The sequence below is a fragment of the Calidris pugnax genome, unplaced genomic scaffold, assembly GCF_001431845.1.
Source record: "Calidris pugnax isolate Ruff unplaced genomic scaffold, ASM143184v1 scaffold20, whole genome shotgun sequence".
Classification (NCBI taxonomy): Eukaryota; Metazoa; Chordata; class Aves; order Charadriiformes; family Scolopacidae; genus Calidris; species Calidris pugnax.
In genome coordinates, this window is record NW_015094510.1 from 14,478,649 (window position 1) to 14,500,731 (window position 22,083).

Below are 22,083 nucleotides of genomic sequence, written 5' to 3' on the forward strand. Positions count from 1 at the left end.
GGGGGGGGGGGGAAGAGAAGATGATGCACTCTGTAATACATTACAAAAGCTGTAATTAAAAGTTTAAAATCAGTATGTTCCCAGTTAGCACTCAAGATTGGCTTAAAAAGAAGGACCTCCTTTCAGGATTTTTTTTTTTTTCCCTTAAATCTTCCCAAAAATGTTAGGTTTTCTAAGACTTACAGCTTTGCCTCTGTCATTTTAGTCTGTTACTACAAGATATGTTGGAAAAGGAGCCTGGCAAATGCCTTGTGTTTTCTTCTACATGTCTTCTCTGTTAAAGGTCTTATTAGTTTTATATCATTAAAATGCATTAAATCCCACTCGTTTAATAGCTGACTTCATGAAGCAGAAAACTTGGTTACAGTGGTGGATGATTGACCAGATACTCAAAACTAATATCCAAGTCACATTCAAAGTTATACACATATCAGTTATTTACTACTATGTAACACAATAGTGCATTTGTAGCCCAGGAAGCTCAAGCCTCCCAGGAAACAGTTAGGAGCCTATGAAGTGGCCAATGACTTATTTTTTAATTTCACATTTACATAATACAAACCTCTTTTTTAATTACTATTTCCTCTCGTTTCTCCATGTTTTCCTGTTCCAACTTCATGAGTTCTCTCTGAATCTTTTGGCGCTTCATTTCCAAAGACAGCTCATGATCGTAATCATAATTAACATCTCCATTATCAGAGTCTTCATTTTAAAAAAAGTAAACAGATTAGTAAAAAATTACATATGAAATCAATAATAATATTTAGCATACTGGATGCCAAGCATAAATATTTTCATGACTTTTAAGCACTCATGAATGGATTAACGAAGCTAAGACAAATCTCTTCTACAATTATGCGTGTGAACCTGAAATAACTCCAGTTAGTTCCATATAATCTGCAGTTAAATTATTAAACTTCATTAAAAAAACCAACACCTTAACTTCTTTTAGAGACTTGCATCAATTATTAAGCTGAGGTAGCAAGGGAAATCCAGTAAATCATTTATTTATATTTAAATAGCAAAAAAAAATTAAGAGTGTGTCTTCACAAAGACAAAAAATGGATTTAAACAGTGATGCATGATACTACAGGATTTTGTTTAACAAGAGTATCCCACAAATCAATTGATACATTTATTACATCTATAAATCGATTTTAGAAGAGGTCTGTATGACCTCTTTCACTGGATAAATGCACACTTCAAGAGTTTACTTCTGTTTTAAAAACACTATTACTGTTGGGTTTTCACATCAGAAAAGGTGCTATTTTTGTCACTTTTTCATTAAGTCATGCTGCTTACTGTCGTATGCTTCAAGCTTTGCAACTGAAATCTTACTGAAAATTAAAGCAGTTTTACTCGCTCTGTTTACATTTATTTTGTTTATGGCTACTTTAAGTCTAATGTTCAAAAAGCACTTTAGGAAAATAACTGTCACAGAAAAGATGACTCGATTAAAAAGTCATTAGCTTTCATTCCCCTTCCTACATGCAGGAGCTACAGAAAAGATTTTGCCATAACTAAACTCAGTCTACAAATTCCCTTCATATGTCATGAACGCATGGGAACACCTTATAGAGAGGTGCAGCTACTAACAGCACATCTTCTTCCCCAGTCCATCTGCCTGCTTATACAGCACTCACTAGAACTTAACAGACAGTTATTCCACTTTATACACGACTATGAGCAACGCTATTTTCAAAAAAATCATAATTCTCAAGATGAAAGCCTCAGTGTCTAAAACTTAAGACATTCACACTATATATTTATATAGAATCATAGACCAGTTTGGGTTGGAAAGGACCTTTAAAGGTCATCTAGTCCAACAACCCATACAATGAGCAGGACTACATTTATATACAACTTGAGGGTTTTGTGTTCCATTGACCTATGACATGTCATAGGTCAATGTTTCGTAAATCACGCCAAACCCAAAATTTAGGAAGGAGTGAAAATATATTACGGCTACTTTTCCATTCATGTATTGTGCTTAAGTCACAGCAAAACAGTATTTGCAACACTTATACCACATACTATAGAGAAGCTACCTACTGAATGAAATTTACAGAGGAGCTCCATCCCACAACCAACTTGCAGTATACTTTATTGCAAAGACATTTATTATATCTAAATTAGCTCAGAATGGATCAGGATTCCCATCTTCTCTTCCAATATTGTAACTACTTCTGAAACACTGACACAAAACTACATCACAGTTCATCAGAAGCTGCCATAATTTCACTGTCAGGTGAACTTGGTCTCTAATGAAAGTGAAACTCAGGAGAGAGAGGAAAAAACAGCCTTTGCTTCAACTGTCTGCATGTAAACCAGACAAGTATTATCGATACGGACCATGAAATCACCTTTTAACCATTAAACAATCAAAACCACCTACAGACTCTTGCCAGCCTTTTGAGAGTTTTCAGAATATAAATAGTTCACCAATTGCTACCTTCAGCTGCTGCTGACGTTATTCTATTCTGTTGTTATTGTTACATCTATTCTATATTTATTCTGTTGACATCGTTATTCTGTTGTTGCTGTTCTAATGGAACCCTTGTTAATGAGACAGTTCACACCTGTACAAATTATGCAACAAAAACCTGCTGACTTTTGAATTCAAAGGAGTTACGCTCTCTCCTCAGACTGACCAGCTGCAAAATTATATTTGCCATAACTTGGATTCAACTAGTGATTTAAATGTGAAACGTTCAGCCACAGAGTCACCTGTGGCCAAGTTTTTTGTTGTCTGAGGAGTCAAAAAACAACAAAAAAACCCAACACCAACCAAAGCAAGCATGTGTTTTTAAAGTAAGTTGGTTTTACCATTGTAGCAGTCCAACTCAGATTGCTTCTTTGCTCTCCTCCAAAAATAAACATTAATGGCTACTGTATAAAAGTAATCTGCCTAGAGATCAAATCTTTAGCCATTCTGCTCTACATGCAGCCCAATAATCTCGCAATTCTTTGAGCTGTAGGGGGACCACTCATTTAATTATACTTACCTTCTCTATTTGTTTCCCAATCCCCATTTTCCTCTTCACTTTCTGGTGTTCTCTCCTTTGTAATTTTGATATCCTCCTTTTCTCTATGCCTTCCTCGTGAAGACTCTTTCTATAAAGTGAAAAATGCTGCATTAGAGTAAACAACTTTATTTTAAAAGAAGCCTGAAGAAGCAGGTATATTTTAAATGGTGTTTGGCTGTTTCTTTTTTATAGCACAAAAAGCAGTTCCCCCTTTAGCCTGTTGAACAAATACCTTCTTAAATAAGCAGAGATTCCACAGGCAACATATTCTAATGCAATTTCATATAATCAGTATGCAAATAGCAGATGGGGAAAGAGAGAAGAAGGAATTCATAAAATAAGAAGGTTTAACGGCAGGGCAAGAATCGAGCATGTATCAGAGAATAAAATTTAAAACAGGAACCGAAAGAACAGATCAAGTTCTTAAGACCAAAAGTTTAATGAACATTTTAAAGAGTATAATTTTAACAGCTCGAGTAAGAGTTCTCAGCTGTAAATAAGAATACTTATATGCAAGGCAGATGAGCCTCAGAAGCTGAGCCATTTAACTCTCCAGAAGATGATGAATAGGGGGGGGATAATAAAATGAAATAAAATGGAGACCCTTGATGGCAGAAGGAAGGGGAAAAAAGTCTAAAGCGCTGGAATCAAGTTTTGTTGATAGCTCTATATTTGAATTTTCAATGGCCCCAAGTTATTAGACAAGTCTAACTATTGCAGTAGCACCCATTTTGCATGTGGCAGATGGTCCTGTGGATACCTAAGTCAGAGATTATTCTTACAGGAAAGAAGATAATTTCAAAAGGCAACTGAACCGGTGCCGCTCTTCTTCCCCTGCTAAATTCGAGTAGTAAAGCTGCCTAGTTGCAGCATTGCCTCTGCTGAACTGACATTCCCTAAATAATCTACCTAGGCTCAAGTGGAGTACAGGACAAAGTTTTTTCACTATTTGCTAAAAAAGAACATTCAAGCTTAGAAGTATCTCAGGTTAATTTATTAAGTAGGAAACCAGAAAGAGCAAATAATGAAAGTCTGTCCCATTTCCCTTTTGTTCTCACCTCCCATTGTGCCTTCTTTTGCCTTTTGGGGATTCTTCAGTGTTGATATGCAGGAACCTTTGTTTTTATGCCAAGAAAAGGAGATACCTGAGAATTTCACTAGCTATTCCTTATTGGGACTTAGATCTTGACTTAATTTAAATCCTTAACACCACCTTAGAGACACAGTACGGAAATAAAATAACATTGTGGATACTCACTCCCAAGTGAATAAAAGTCAACTGTTCCTTTTTATTCACTAACAATGTTAAAATCTTATCTGTAGTTTAATTACATAAACGATGACAGAACAAGTACTGCATTTATTTTACCTAGTGAACTAAAACAGACGCTTCAACGCACATTTATCTTCAAGCCTCTCATCTTGATGCATTCAGTATCTCATAGTCAAAGCCTTTTAAGGTTTGGGAAAAACTGGTGGGATGCTACATAAGGAACTTCACATTAAAGAACTAATTTGTAACCTGTTTAATTTAAAGCAGCTTGTAGAATAAGGGAAAAAAATATATTTTTTTTTCTTTCCATTTCATGCCAGGATCTCTAAAACAATGCACAAGATCCTAACCTATAAAGTCGTGTTTGTTACTGACATCAACTGCAAACAAATCAACATCAACTAAGCCATCACAACAACATGCACTAAAAGCATTTCAGTCTAAGAGCAAGAATTGTACTACTCTCCAAAGCAAGTTACTTTAAAAGATGACTCTGATGGGATGTAAAAATGTGTAACTTCTCAACAAGTATCTCCTGCAACCATTCTTTTTTTTCTTAGAATATCTTAGTTTTTCTAGACTGCCCTCCTTGAAGGCTGCATATATTCTATTAAACTGTACTTCCACTATATACTCCAACTAATTCCTACAATATAAACAAACAATAAACAAAATTTCTTAAACACAAATACTAGTTCCTATTAATTCAACACCATTTGTTACTAGCAAACTGAAATACATGCTAGGACATCCTCTATATACTAATTAAACTGTGTAATTCTGCTATGTACTCCAACTAATTCCTACAACATAAACAACAATAAACAAGATTTCTTCAATATAAATTCAATACTAGTTCTTCAATACTAGTTTCTATTAATTCAAAACTATGTATTAGTAGTAAACTGAAATATGCATGTTAGGACATCCTCTACATACTGATTTCAAAAACCTTCTCAAAGCAAATTCCCCAAAAAATTTGTCAGCAGAGAAAGTGCAGGTAAGTCAGAATGCTTCAAGACCGATTTAATATCCCATGTTAAAAATACTACACAACTTGTATGTATCTCGCCTACATCTTCACACTTACAACCAAACACAAGCATCTTGAAACAGCCTGTAATTTTGCCTTTCAGTGGAGATTCATTAATGGCACAATCACACATCTACAGAAGAACTGAGAACAAAAACCTCAATTAAAGGAATTTTATTAAATTACTGAATATAGGGGAAGGGAACAGACAATTTTTATGCAAGTATGCTATTGTACAGGTCAGGACAACCTGATCTGAGTCAGTTCACACACTAAATGACTTCAGTTTAGTTGTCAGGCAAAAAGATTCTCGGAACATTGCATCTTGAAAAACAAACCTCAGTTTAAAAATTGAGTATGTTTTCCTGGGGCACGCGAATCAAGAATTTAAGTTATGATTGTTTAGAACATATACTTGAATTTTCTCGTGGAAAAGTCTTCAATATATTCCTTTTATTGTACTTGTTCCACGTATATGCATTTAATTCTCTCATATTATGGGGAGTAAATATTTTCTACATATCCTTAGAGACCTTGTCATACTTTATACAGGTTTTTTTTCCATCTCTCCCTTAATAAGCCAAGAATAAAATAAGTCAAGCTCCTAAAGGCCAATAGCATATCTTTCACTTGTACTTGAAGAAGCTGTATCCACTTCAGCCACACAGGTAACCTATTTCTCTGCAGACTCTGAAAAAATGCCATTTACTAGATGAGAAGCAATAAACTTTCATAATAATACAACTGTTTACTAAAAATAATATCGTAGATTGTCCTAAGACTAAACAATAACTTAGTAGACTTTGTTTATGCTGTTTTCAAGTATATGTTCACAGTTAAATTATTTACATGTGTTGGATAGATGATTCCAGTTTAATGTTGATGTTCAGAAGAAATGCTACTTAAGAAAGGAAAAAAATAATACGACATTAAGGGTGAATTCTGTGAGATCGTATTCAATTTAATGTCTACTTAAGTTGGAGTTCCACACCCCATAAGATATGGTCAACACTCTACAGCACAAAACTTGATGTCTACTTCAATGAATTTCCCACTACAGCCAGAAGGCTTGGCCGAGCACAAAAGGACTCATCCAGTCTGCAAAATACGCTTCTAGCCAAGGAGTGTTATTTGCCAACACCAACGGAGAAAATATGTATAAACTCTTACAACCTACAATTCACATAAGGCAGAAGCTTCAGTTTCGGCCTTATCAGCACATGGATCAGCAATATAAACTAATTCAAAGGCACAGATTCCTTTTAATCTAGAACAAGCTATCATGTATTACTGCTAAAATCTTTTGTACAAGCACAGTGCTATTTTGCTCTATGTAGTAGACTACATAGAGTAGTAAACTACTACCACACTACACAAACATACAAGAAAATGAATCTCAAGTTTCCCTGAAATGAACAGGTATTGTTTCCATTTCAGAGATGGAAGACAATGCCGACTTCCATTTCCAGTGGAGATACTCAAAAGCCACAGCAACAAAAAGCACAGATATGAAACAAGTAATACACGTTCCTTACAACAACCTTTCCTAAAAATACATTAAGTTTTTCCCACTGTTTCTCCCAGATCACACACCCCTCCCAGGTAATACTTTAGGTAATACTTCATACACTCCAATGTAACTGTCTGGTAATATGGAAAAAAAAAAAAAAAATCAAGATAAAAATTTCCAACTAAATACAATAACAGCAGGAATCTTACTTAATTATTTATATAATAATTGGTACACTAACATACAGTGCTGAAATAATTCCGAACACAAATCTGAGAAACACAGAAACAACTGAGTTCACCATAGTTGTCCACATAACGCAGCATATTGTCTCTGAAAATAATAGTACAAGATATGAAGAAATAATAAGGGATATATTCTATAAGTTATCCATATAGGAAGTTTCTTCCTAAATACATACAGATCATACTAGTTATCTTATGCCTCCAAAGAAAAAGAAATCTCTCCTAAAAAGATTTTATACTAGTTATATTGCCTCGACTTTGTGTGGAACCTATTCAGGTTTTTTACTGTATCTTCTGGCAATCAGGTAGAATTGTCATATATAATATAAATAGCATTTCCCCTTGTCATTTTCAAATTTGTCACTCTTTCTACTGGGATAAAGTATAAGTATGACGCATCTAATTCACATTCTCTCAATCACACATCATATGCATTCACCACATGTCCTTTCTTCTCTCCAGTCTCTTTCTCACCTCCTTGCCCACTTCAAAACAACCTTTGACTGCATTTTCTTGCATACAGGTGACCACAACCAAACAACATTTCGAATAAAACTGGACCATGAATTTCTACAGCATAATATTGATCATTTTCTATTCCATTTTTATATATCTGAGTGTTTGCTTCTGCAACTGTAACTGCACTTTGATCAGATGGTTTCATTGAGCTGTCCACAATAACTTTTTCTACTGGATAGTTTCAGTTACTTTCAAAATATTCATTCGTGACTTTTTGTTTTAAATATTTTCTTCATTGTGCACCTTGCACTTGCCAAGACCAAGTTTCATCTGCCATTGTACTGCCAAAAACTATCTTCCCCCAATCCCCACAGCATTCCTCAGACTTTAGTAATCTCAACTACTGCTTTCATATCTTCTGCAAAGTTTGACATTTGGGATGTCCAACATTTTTTCCACATTCTTAAAAAGTTATGGCTCTTTAGATGAAGCACCATAGCATCCTCTGTAACTTCATCATTTGAAATTAATCTAAAATTTTCCCCTTAGCTGGTTTCCAAATCCGACAATATTATACCTGCTATTCTTTCACTATCTATATGCCTCAAAAGCCTTGTTTCAGAAGGAGCTATTTAAGGTTTAACCTGTATGAGACAATTCTTTCTCAGCCTCTACTACTCTCTGTTGAAGTTTCAGGCTAGCAGACTGGTGAAGAACAAATTTTGTCTGCAAGAACAGTGTTTGTTTTTTTTTTTTTTGAAAAAAACCCCACAATTATGAAACTTTTTATGGAACAAGCTAATTTTATTATTTCAAAACAAAGTTAAGATTTCTTATCCAGCTCCTCTGTTATCCCAAAAGCTTTAATAAGAGATGGAAATGTCAGATATTAGAGCTCCACCATGATAGTAGCTCTAATGATGGAGCAAGATTTCTGTTAGTGGTTCAGTCACTTCAGTCTTCTGTTCTTTTTGATATCCTGGTTCTTTGCAATGCAACTCTTGACGACTGTTTGTTCCAGAATATTCTCTTTGGATAGCCCATATTTTGAGAGTTGCCTCCACGCAACTTCTACAAAAGCTCAGTGGTTTCCTCAGCCTTCTGGTTTATGACATTGAGGCAGAGTATTTTTTTTTCTCTGCAGTTGCTTATCCTGTAAATAATTCTTTGGCACTTTAACAGAGCCGCTAATTCTCCGATACCTTCTTCAAGTTCACCTTTACTTGGGGTTTAGTTGTTTAAGAGTATCTTATGATTATATTAAGAGAACACTATAAAAAGCAGGGTTAACTAACCGAAATAATTACATCAAAATTAGAGTTGTACCAGGAGAAAAGTTACAGGAAATTTTTAATAGCGGTTGGAAAAACACTTTTCCCACCAACCATGTACTGAACAGTTTATTTAAACTACTAGAAAATAAAAGAAACACATTTAAGTAAAAGAGTAAAAAGATTGAAAGTTTACACAAATTAACAGCAACTGAAAACATGATTGGAAGGTAAGCCAAGGTTAATTTAATGATAGCAGCTGCTGTTGATTTCTTTACACCTGACATAAAAAATCATTTTACACAGCGAGTAGGAACAGACCGAGAGCAAAAAAAAAAAAGAATCCTGTTAATACCTGCAGAAGCAAAATTGATTTTTCACAAATAAAAACTTTTCCCCATTATTCATATGAAGATGGTCTTAAAAAAAAAAAGACGCAGGAATACACTGGTGCTACTGTTACACAGTTGCAGGGTTACACTACCAGCTTTGCTTCTATTTGATTTTAACATGAGTGCAGAAACAGATAACAATTCAAAAATAACTGAATTCTGGTATTTTGAGGGGTACAGGGTTGCAGAAAGATGATTAGAAAATGAGAATGATAATGAATGAATTTTTTGCAAAACCCAAAAGTGAGTAGTTGGGATGGCTGATGGGTATGTGAAGAGGAAGGCAAAATGAACCAGCACAACAGTAAATGCATGGTCTCATCAAAAGCAAATTTGGGATGAACAACTGGAGTCAGGATGCATGTAAAATAATGGATATGATTAAGTGTTGGGGGGAAAATAGTGGATGATTGGAACAATGGTTAATATTCTTAGTAATAATTAAAGTGTCTGCCTGTAATTAAATAACTGTTTATCAGTATTTATAACACAAATGCATGATTTATAAAATCTTTGGGAACCAAAAGATCAGAAAATGCTATAAAATTGCAAAATAATACAGTTGTTAAGACACTTCATAATAAAATATGCCATATGCTATGTACAAAATGATCAGGTCATTAATACATTTAAAACATTACAAGTCACCACAATCAGTTTTCTAGGACACACTGCCCAATTGCTACTGAGGGATTCTGGAGTTCTACAAACTCCACTCTTACCCTAACAGGAGAGGATGATTCCTCTGTACTTCGTTTCTGTGGCTCTGCCTCAACGTCTTGACGTTTGTTCTTCATTCTCTCCCGAAGATCTCCAGTGGGTCTTTCTGGTGACCTGTATAATACAGACACATAATATAACCAGCTCTATGGCATTGTTTTTAAAGGAATACAGTCTGTCTTTTAATTATTTTTATTAGTATATTCTGAAAGATTTAAAACCCCCACCTCCCACTTCTTCAGAAGAGAAGTGGATGAATAAAAAAAATATTCAGTTCTAACAGGCTTATGCATTCTAAGGAAACACCTCTATCAGAACATCAAGAAAGACTTTATGAAGAAAAATTACTTGTATGTATATATGGCATGACTCAGTTACTACTCTAGATTAGCTTTAGGTGATCCTATTCAGAACAAATCTTTTTTGACCATCAGGCAAATGTCTTTCACAATCACTCCTACAAAGTCTCTCAAGGTATCTTTAACCTTCTCCATATTCTAAGCTGCACTGATTTTAATATATATATATATATTTTATATAGATATTTTTTGAAAAAATTAATGCAGAGTCAAACTACTGTAGAATAGCAATGATATTCACACAGAAGCGTATCTGGATATAGATGCAGACTGCAAGTGGAGATAACCTGACCTAGGTGCCATCCTCCCATGACCTTGGTGAGACTGCCAACAAAAAAATGCTGTTGCAAGACCATTCACCAGAAATTCACTCTTGAGAGGCCTCCTCCATTTTCCATTTTGCAGTAACATAATTATTTCATTATTTAATTACAAAATATTTTATGAACTCTACTAGTTACGCAACTTAAAGGTATATTTTCTGTAAAAGATATTACTGTGATGTGGGAAGGGAGGGGGAACATCCTACAGTACTACAAGATATCTATGTAATTTTGTCTCCTCTTAGTATGGATTCGCAAGTTCATTTACCCCTTATGGGATAAAGGAGAACAACCCTTGCATTTAAACAAGTTCTTAAACAAAGGGGATATAAGAGCTGCTTCAAATGATCTTTCAGTTCAAGAAAATTATTTTCTCTTCATATAAATCTGGCCCTGATACTGAGTTTGGCACTTTTGCAATGGCTGTTAGCTGTAATTACAAATTCTTCTGTGAAACAGTCATATGAAAGTACTGGATCTGTACCCATCAGTTTACACTGAAGAACCATAAAGAGATACGGATGGTGACTCAGTTGATTATATGAGTTATATATAATATTTGGATAATGAAATTTGCCTTTCTTGTTTTTCAGTCAGAATTAGGGTTTCCGTTTAGAAAGTATTGTTTCTCCCGCCCTTCCTCTGTCACGTAATGCACAAATTCCGCATACAAAATTTAAATTCATATGATTTCATTTTCAACCTGTGCATACTTGAGCAACAGTAATTGGTTTCCACTTTCTCTTTTGCAATGTTACCTGTATTTAATTCTTTAAGCTGTGTCACAAGGCTAAGTGTCTTATGATCTAAGAAGAACAAGACCAGTGACTGCTCTTATTTTCAAATGCATTTAATTATTCATGAAGTTGCAAGTACAGGTCACTAGATCAGAGGAAAGGCACAAAACAGTAGCATGCTGCTTCTTTCAGAGCTAAGAAGGATCAAATAATACCCAGCATACAAATATAAACAAGTTCTCTTTTGCATGCATTATTATACCATCTTTAAAGTGTCTGACTTTAGGAAAAGTTATGACTCAAGATATCTTTTTCATTTCCCTCCTCCCAACTTGGAAAGATAATTCCTTTGCATTATCAAAACACTCTGAAGCATTCCAACCATCAACTACCTTAACAAATAAACTGTCTTTCAACATTAAAGGCAATTCAATGCCTAAATTTTTAATAATACATTAGTTATGGCACAAAGGATTTGGATTTGTGAAACTGAAAATTAAATGTTACAAAAATGTTACAGATAATGTACTAGCAACACTGTTCCTCGAGAGGAGCAATTTCAGAAAAAAACCTGGTAGCTGAAGGAGAGAGCAAGAGAACTTACACTGAATGCAGCTCATGTACTTTCTAGAAAGACAGTTAATTTAATACTTCGGTTTTTTTTTTTTCTTTCTTTTAAGTTATATGCTGGAGTGAAACAAACACCTCAACTGTTTCACCCTCAACTGGTACTTTTTTCAGTACGGGAGGGAAGAAAAAACTTACTTTGTTAAAAGATTATTCAAATCTAATTAAAGATTACAAAAGTTATCCAGAAATCACAGAAATTAAAAAAGCTATAGCTTCAGGGTTGGGGTTTGTTGGTGGGTTTTCGTTTGGTTCGGCATTTGGTTTTTTTTTCAGCTTTAGGAGAACACTGGAGCAAAGTCATGGTAATCATCCTACCCCTCCCAAAAAAACCACTGTAACTCCCCCAAAGTCTAATAAAAATCAGACTGAAAAATCTGATGAATTTTAAGAAATAATTGCTCAGGAAGCTGTGACTGTCTTCAGATACTTTGGCTTAATGCACAGAAAAACAAGCTGGCCTACTACTTGATTTGTCTTTCAGGTGTAGCACAACTTTAATTTTTACACAATGGCTTCTTTTATATATAACTTTTTTTTTTCCTGCCCCTCCTCCAAAAGGGACCTTTGGTTATTCCAGGTAATGCACATTGCTGAATTTCAACAGGTGAACTGTAGAGTTAGAATTGCAGTTAAGATATTTGCTTCTATACCTCCTACAGTGTCAGGAACACCACTCTAGCAACAGGCAGACATTACAACACACCTGTCTGGGAATATCTGTGTGTATGTGTGCACACACGTGCCTTTATAGGCAGATGACAATTATTAGTGTATAATGGATACATTATAATTGAATGCCTATGAATCATTGTCCTGTTTTTCAGTTTCCCATACAACAATATTTAAACCTTGCAAAATCCGTAAGTTCTTACCTAGTATTACTGCTGGTTGGGTTTTTAAATCTACAGTAATTATCCAGCATGAAGAGGATCAGACAAGCTAGAGGGATCCTGACAATAGTATAAGAGAACCAGCAGGAAGCTGCCAGGCAACTAACCAACAACCTGCAAGTGGAGCAAGAGAGCAAAATTCCTTGTGGAATAGCGTGTTTACACACAGCTCTTTCCTTCTTAGCTTCTCCTTACTTCAGATGCCTGGAAGACTGGCAGGTTTATTACTGAGTTCTTAATATCCTCATCAGGAAACCTTCATATGTAAAAACATGCTAGGTTTTCTTTTTATAACAGCAAGATCAAAATTCATGCCATTGGAGGCAGCATTAATGCTGAAATGGAGTGATAACAAAATTAGATTTAAGATTCTTTTTCACACCTTAGACTCACGTTTTCCTACTGACTGGTGATGTTCTGAACTATGGGAGGCATTATGGTCAGATTAAACTATTAACAATGAGATTTATTTATGAATGAGATATGAAATTGGAGGGCAAGACAGAAAGGCAGTAAGACTTGCTTTGTCCTACTTAAGTGCTTGCAAAGCAGACAAGACTTCACCAACAGGCCTGGCCAAACACACATGGACGTATCATCATTATGTTGTCCCAGATACTTTAACTAAACTGATGTGGAAGCAACATTAGCTTGGCTCACAAAAAGCCAATAAAATTACATTCAGAATACCTGGATAAGATTTGTAAAAATATCTGTAATAGTTAAACGGCATCAAAATGCCAACATTTTATTATGTACATAAACCAGCTTTTTCTGTGCCTGGCCAAGAGCAATCAGTAGAAAGTTCTGAAGACAGGACTGCTTTTTTCATTTGTCTGTTTTAATGTATGTGTGGGGGTGAATAAGTAAGGGCTTCTTCCCCATTTTTAAGAACGCCTTTATTAAATATTGAATGTATCAGACAAATCAGCGGTAAGATCTGTCCTTTGACTTTTTCATACAATTCTAGAAAAAAAAAGTTAGCAATAAAAAGTAGTAAATCAGCATTATTCTTAAAAAGTCAGGGGTGACAGTGAAGCAGAAACAAAGCTTTAATCATTAAAAGAAATGTGATTTTTCTTCAAATCGCCAAGCAGAACTACACACTGAGTGTTCCAAACACTGAAATCAAGGAAAAAATGGCATTCTAACAGTTTTTACATTTAATCTCTATCAGTAATTCACTCATTTTTCCCATTTGGAACATTCAGTACAGAACAAAGTCTTTTACACACTGAAAGAGACCTTAAACTCAGTGATGCATTTTGTATCCCAGCTGTATTACCACCTTAGAAGGAGCAGAAGATCAAACGAGCAAAGTCAGTATCATCCTGAGAGTATGCCACAGGAACAGGACAGCAGAACCAGAGACAGAACCCTAACCTCAAAACAATTCTCCTGTTGTTGCTTTACAATTTGATGATTCAGTGTGTCCATCCACAATCTAGAGGTAACACTGACATTACTGTAGCACTATAAAGCACAGTTGTTTCTATAAAATTTACTGTCACATTCAGTTTAAGTAAAGTGTTATGCCACACAAAGTACAGTTGGAAAAACAATTTAAATTGCAGTAACATATGATGAAACAGATAATTAAAAAATATTCTCTTCTGAAAAATGAAGTAATTTTTTGGATCTCTTCCTGCGATACAGGATATTTGGTCTATATCTGACATATAAAGTCACAAAACTATGTTTTGAAGAGAAATGTTTTCTCACAACAGGAGAGAAAGGACAGACACTTTATTCATCAAACAATATAGCAAAAGCAGAAGGGCTGCAAGTATGTGAGTACTGCTGTAAGTAGTTGCAAAACAGCATTTTAGAAAAGGACAGAAAGGCATATCAGAAGCTGCAGTGACACTACACAAAAAAAAGAAAAAAAACTGTAGTAAGGTACTTGAACTTCCCATTTCAAGTAATACAAGAAGTTAATCTTCATCCAGCGGACTCCATTCATTTTTTAAAGCTACATACACACAAAAACCTGAGAAAACCCACTGTAAGTTGCCAAATTAATAGTTTTGCGCAGCTTCACAATGCAATTGTTTATCAATAAAACACACCATTAGGCACATCACATCATTTCACTTTTTCAAAAAAAAAACAAAAACAACAACAGAAGACATAGTTGCAAAAGCTATTTTCCTACAGCATGTGAAGAATTCAAAGTGAGTTCTTGATTTACCTTCTATAACTGCTGCTATAGCCTTTACCTCGTGGTGAAGGGCCATGTACGAATCTACATGTGTTCCCATAGAGGCAGTTGCCAGTCTTCAGCCAGTTACGGCACTGTGTCTAAGAGACAGACATTACTGGGTGAATTTCACACTCATTTCTGGAAATACCATTGGTGTGAGTGTGGCAGAACAAACAAATGACTCCACATTAACTCCCATTTATCTGTAATTTCTGTCCACCAGTAATATAACTAATTAAAAAAAATAATCAACAATGAGCATCAGGTCTGGCACAGAAAAATTTAAGTTGGTGGAAATGCTATGAATATGTACAGTACTACTGCTCCTCTCCAGAAGCTGGGACAACACACGTTACTTGAAAATTCTAGTATTAGTATATTGAACATCCAAGCATTAAGGAGTTCTTTTCACCTTTACTAACATCAGTGACACCTGAGTATTTGGTATTTGTGAGCTACTCTTTCCCACCACCTGAATCCTGGAAAAGAAGGTGCTGGGGTGGGGAGGAAAAGAAGAACACTTTTACAACTCACCTCTGCAGTACTTCCAGTGCTGGGTCCAAGCCTTTCAAACACACTGGGTCTTCGGGATGTGCTATCGGATATGGTCTTGGTATTTTCCACTGTGACCTTCCTTCTAATTTTTGACATTTTGTACTACTTCAACCAAAAAAAAAAGCAAAACTGTAAAATCCTTCAGTTTGGGGCTATTGACACTGAACTCACATGAATAAAATACTATGATACACGTTGAACGAGTTGCTGCAGAGGTGATGAAGAAAGAAAAAGAAGTCATAAATGGGTGAAATGTATCTAATAATGAGGAATGCCTCTGATTTGAACTATTCAGCTTAAAACCAATAATGATAATTTTTCATTTTATTTTATGATCTGCTTCGGATTCTTCAGCTTCTCTTTGGGAAAGATCATATGATATGTTATTCATTTAGGTAGCAAACACCACACAAAACAGATGCTTTCCTTTGTCATGTATTTTTTGTGCATCAATTCAAGTGACTCCAAGTGAAAAGAACTTTTAATGTTACTTCACCAATCTCTCAGAAACAAGTTCTGACCATTAAAAACTACTCCCATTTTCAGAAACAAATGTCAAAAAATGAGAGCTCCATTTTTTTCTCTTCATTTGTTGTGACAACCTACTGAAGACCACCTTGATATCATCCACACTCTGTGTTCGTTACTAGTTTGTATTCTATAATTATTTGGAACAACCTGAGTTTAGAAAGAAAAGAACAAAAAAAAAAAAAAAAAAAAAGCTTAACAGGTTGTTACATACCAGCTGGTATAAACCAAACATTTTTCAGGCACAACATGACTCACATGGTGAAATTAACAGTATGCAAGTTAAATGGTATGAAAACCCTATATTAAAGCAGCAGAATTTATTTCAGTAGCAGACATTTTAAAACACACAACAGTGATACACTTCTTAAGCTTCTCAAGAAGTAACTTTCATTAAGAGAAACATATTTTGAAGAAAATACAGCGTAAGTTTGCTAAGAAGTCGCAGTTTATCTTACCTGAGAAAGAAAGGAGTTATGGAATACAGAAAGAATTTTTTTTTTTTTTAAAGGAACATACATATTGAGCACTAGAAACAGGTTGTAGAAAAAAGGCAAAATAGGGTCCAAAAAATATTGTCCGTTCTGTAAGTGTTACTTGACCTACATAGAAATAAAATCAATTTGAGAAAATCTTCCAGTTGCTGGACGATTTATATACAGCTCAAAAAAACACCTCTATGTTGTATTGCAAAGTGCCATCATTCCAGAGCTCGTTAGTCAGTATAAAATAGCCAAATACTACTCTCCTAACTTTCTGCTCCTATTCTTGTGTCACTGCATTTAGAACACACACACTAAGGCTAATCTCTCAAACACAAACAAGTTACAAATGACAAAAAGCTCATCCATACAGTCAGAATAATACAAGTTTAAACTAACACCCATCAGATTGGATTAATACAAATTTTCACTGATCCAATCAGCAATATGTTCCCATAAGCATTCATATAGTAAGGTTCTATTCTACAGCAAAAAAAATTATAATGCATAAATGTGGACAAATGTACATAAAACGTAATACGGCTGTAACATGTATTTTCCACTTGACATTGGTAATACCTTGTTTTTTCCCTTATACCTTGGTGAAACTCCATTATCTGAATCCTACAGCTACTTCAATGACAAGGCCTCCTTGGAAGTCTGACACCTGTGCACTTTCTACAAACAAAACTGTGCTGAAGCTCTTGCTAAGCACTTTAGCTCCTTTATAACAGAAGAAAGCAAGCTTATGCTATGCACTCAAAAGATTTCTCAGCTCAGCTCTAGTGACTACTTCTCCAAGCCTTTGATTATCTGAAGAATTTTATCTCATGATTAAGGTTCAGGTAACTAAGATGTTAACCAAGATGCTCAGAGAGGGCAGAAGTTAACCATGTGGTGTACACCAGACATTAAAAACAATGGTTAACACCAATTAGTGGAAGCAGACAGTGAAATAGTAGAATTTGCCAGTAGTAGGAAATTATTTGGGTTAGTAAAAAACTGTGGAGAATAGAGATTTCCAGAAAGATCTAATTGAGTTAGAAAATTAAGTAATACAACAGCAGATGAAATGCAAATAAATATAATGTAATGCACACAAGGAGAAATGATTTTATCTAAATACTTGATGAGTTCAAATTAGTCCAATCTTCTGAGAAAAATAATTAGGAGTCATTGTGGACAGCTCAATGTGCAGCAGTAGTTATAAAGTCTGACAGGATAAACCATTAAAGTTAGAAAGCAAAACAATACCGCATCTCACCTAGCTGAGCACCCTTCCATTTCAGGATTGTTTCCCACTCTATTTCAGCAAAAAACCCACTGAATTTGTAAGGTTTCATGCAGCTACACTTAATAGAGGATATAAAAATCAACTGACATGTGCAAAAGCATTTTTAATAAGACGATCATATACCAAATACTGAATTTGGTTTAAATATTTACAGTAAAAAGAGTGATATCTGGAATAAAAAGGGTTAGAAGAACGGCGCTGGCAATGGCATAGGGAGAGGGTTCAACGCATGAAGGACAGATAAAATGAGTGTATCTAATGCATAAGTACAGTACACACTGACATGATAGGAGTATACAAATACCAAAAACTTACATTCATTTTGCCTCCTAATTTGAATGTCCTTTCATTTTCAAGGAAACAGAGGCAAAACGTCTTTTTTCAAATGTTACTTTTTACCCAGCAAATAGTACCTTCTTGGAATTAACTTCTACAGGAAGTTATGATGATGACTAGGCTTAAAAGGATAGTTATAAACATGGAGAGGATGAAGGGGGTAACATCATCATAACTGAACAAATAATTTATTTCCAACTACTCATTTCCCTATATTTTGGCCATAATTTCCTTATAGGAAATTAAGAGAACATCGTCGAACCCTGAATCTTCTAAGGTTTGTAAAACCCTGTATTTTAAATAAAACAAAAAACTTGGAATGTGAAAAAAAACCACCTTATTATTCCAGGTAGCATTTTGTCAATTCTATTTTTACATTCTGGCCCATAACTGCTGGTTTTCAATTAAAAACAGATACTTCATTAAGAAGAGATCTTTCATAAGAAATTATTCTAAGTAAAGAAAGCCAGCATGCTGTGACTGCACAGCGTACACTCTCTGTATGCACGTATTATCATGAGAGTCTCCCTCCTGCAATTGGAATTGCATGAGATTTCACTCTTAAGTGAACATAGCTGTTACACAGGCTGCAGGATTACAGTCCAGACACACTATTCGAGGCAAACTGAGAAATTTTCACTACATCAAACATTACATTTGAGAGTCTGTATCTGAAAATGCAATCACTACCATTTTCATTCTTCAAATACCAAGCAAGTTGGAAAAATAGAAGAGACTATGAAAATAATCAGTTGAAATATCAGAGGCATAACGACGGTTTTATATTACTGACAAGCTTCTTTGCTTATGAACAAGTACTATGGTGGGGAGGGGAAATATCTAGAGTGTTTCATTTCCAAACTTTTCAGACTGCACATCAGTGGATAATCAAGAACAACTGAAATGGAACATCCCATAAAAATTCCCGTAACTTACTCAACTCTCCCACATTTTCATATTTTGTTTCTTTACATTTGATGATCACAGTCCTGCTATCAATCCCACACTGATGGCCAGCACAGTGATCTTCCTTTCCATCAAACTCCTGCGTCTCTGAATTACCATCTCCTTATCAAACACTCACATGGATTAGACAGCACTGAGTATCAGTGTGGATTGAGCCTTAAGCACTCACATTTCAACGTTTCAAATAATTACTACAATGACTTCGTAAGAAAAAGTTTCTAAGTAGAAAATTATGTAATTCTCTATTTGAGGTACAGTACATCGCATGGCTAAATCTACTTAGGGGCGCTGAAGCTTCTGCAACTTCTGAACAGCTTACTACAACTAAGAGAAATTAACTTTATACTCCTAAAATAAATTCTGTAGATAAGGTTTTAACTGCAATGTATCACTTTTCCATACGTAATTAAGATCCACAGGAATCTTTAAGAATAAATTAGAAATGTTTGAACACTATGACAACTTACTCACAGATGCATCTATGTTATTCTTTAAATAGAGTAACTTTTCCATGGTGAGAGACAACCTGTTAATGACATTAATTATCCCACCATTTGAAGTAAAATGTATCTCAGTGTTACGTCATGAATAAATCTAGAGTGTAGACAGACTTGAGAGAAGCAAGTATACCTAGTGGGCACTAACTAAGTAACTGAAATCAATGAAGAATGATATGATTGACACGATATGCAGTGAAATTCTGTAGTTTTATTATCAGTGGTCCTAAATTTTGGTGTCAGGCATGCTTATGTTTTTCTTCAAAAGAAGTATATTATATAAGCTACAACAAGGAGACACACATCTCAAACACCCGCTTTTCTGTTAGAAAAGGCCAATCCAGTCCCCTGCAAAAATTAATCCTGCTTCTACAGGAAAATTAGAAACTGAGAGGTAACAAAACAAAAGCAAAGTACACGAAAAACTGGAAGGAGATAAAATCTCCTTAAGTCATCCAAGGCATCACCAGTAAGCATGTCAATGTCTGCGCATGCATACGTGCACACCACACACAGGCTAAACATTATGTCACTTAAGAAAACCCTAACTTTGAAGTGATAAATAAAACGCCATTTAAAATAACAAGCAAAATCTTAATTTTAAAATCCTACAGGAGTTCAGGTACAAACTAATTATAACACTCTAGGATACACTAAATATCTGTTGACAACTAAGTAACAGCTGAGAAAGAAGAAAAGGTCAGTGCTCTACTTTCACAAATGAAGAGCTTTTACCTGAAACGGCTTTCTTTCTGATTACAACGTTAACATTTCCATGTCACAATGCTAATAAAATAGCGATATTTGAAGGAGCTCCACAGGTTTACTACATAAAGATAATGCTAAAAGTAGTAAAACTTCTTGTTAACCAGCCTTCAAAATAATAGTCAAATACTGGTTGCACATTTATGCCATGTCAGTCTAGCACTCTTCAACTTACACAAAGAAGCCTGTTTGACAGAAAACTAGAAATTATTCCAAATTTACTTTAGCAACTCCATGCTGTTAACCCATCACCATGTTAACTTGAACCTATCCCTCGGTATTTCTCCATTAGTAGTGATAAACAACTGCTAATTATGTTTTCACAAGTATAAAATCATGGTTGGCTTTCTACATGTAAATACATAAATTAAAAAATCAGGGCCTAGCATCACTAAAGAAAGTATACAGTGTTCCATATCTTGTCTAACAAAGTCCTCATACTCAAAGATGTTTTACCAGACTGAGGGACAGTCTATGCAGACTGGTGCAAACAGATCCAAGCTCACTGAGCTTTCACATGGAGTTTGTTGGATACCTGCTATGTCCAATCTGTAATCAGGATCACCACATTAGCATGTTGTCACACGCTGGCAAACACACCAAGAAGCTGGGGGTGTTATCTCAGGCACGGCCACATACAGCCACACTTGTACAGTTTTCAGGTACACTCAGCTCATGGGCTTAGTCTGTCCGCTCCTGTCTACACAGAGGCACCACAAGTGCTTCACCACCAGAGCAAGATGCCACAAGGTGCTGGTCACTAAACCACTATCTGCCACAATCCATTCTTCCAAATGTCTTGCAGAAGGTGGACAAGAAATCAATGGGGGAGGGGGAATCCAGCAGAGGAGTCAAAGGTGAGGACCTAAGCAGACCACTGGTAACGCTAACCCAACCTAATGCCCAGCCTCGTAAGTTCTGGAAGGGATGGGAGTTAGCTGTAGCCGCTATCTACAGAAATGGTGATGAGTGAATTTACAGGAGCGAAATTAGTAGTCCCTCCAAGCGCGTAAAGCAGAAACTGTCCTACTGCCACAAAATGGGGGAAGAGCCCCATTAACGTGGAAAACGCACCCCACGAACAGGGAAGATCCACGCAGGGGGAGGCAGCCTCCAGCGCGGCCCCCGACTGGCGGAACCGCTCCCCGACCGATGGCCGCCACCGCCAGGCACCAACCCCGAGCCTCGCCCCCCTTCCTCGGGGAGTGTCCCCTCTCCGCCACCTCGCACGGCGCCGGAACGCGGCCCGTCCCCGCGGCGCAGCTCTGAAGGCCGCGGAGCCCCGTCATCCCCGGTGCCCGGCCCAGAGCGAGGCGGGGGTGTGGGGGGGGAAAGGGGCCGCAGGGGCCTGGCCCGCCCCGCCTCCTCCCCTCACGGCCCTCCCCACCTTCCGCGCCCCCCGGCCGCTCCGCCGCACTCACCTGCTCCTTCCGCTGCCGCGCCGCTCCCCGCCGCCTCCTCCGCCGCCGCCCGGGGCGGAGAGGGTGGGAGGGGGCGAGGGGGGAGTCCGTCCTCCCGGGCCTGAGCGCGGAGCGACACGGAGAGGAAGACGAGGAGCGCCGACCGCTCCCCCCGCCCGCCGCCGCCGC

General features: G+C 36.4%; 1 protein-coding gene across 6 annotated transcripts in view; it reads right to left on the reverse strand.

The window, feature by feature from the left end:
* ZC3H13 (zinc finger CCCH-type containing 13) overlaps nt 1–22,077 on the reverse strand; it is a 50,467-nt gene extending 28,390 nt beyond the window's left edge. For 3 of the 6 annotated variants that reach the window (XM_014965890.1, XM_014965889.1, XM_014965891.1), the window contains exons 1-5: nt 21,569–21,798; nt 15,606–15,728; nt 9,932–10,043; nt 3,006–3,114; nt 563–702 (exon numbers count right to left, since the gene is read on the reverse strand). In XM_014965890.1, the coding sequence (XP_014821376.1) occupies nt 563–702; nt 3,006–3,114; nt 9,932–10,043; nt 15,606–15,728; nt 21,569–21,783 (699 nt within the window). In that variant the 5' untranslated portion in view covers nt 21,784–21,798. Of the gene's footprint in view, nt 1–562; nt 703–3,005; nt 3,115–9,931; nt 10,044–15,059; nt 15,170–15,605; nt 15,732–21,568; nt 21,799–21,915 lie in introns of those variants that run through there. The other 3 variants (XM_014965895.1, XM_014965893.1, XM_014965892.1) reach the window with 2 other exon arrangements.
* Between the last annotated feature and the right edge of the window lie 6 nt (nt 22,078–22,083).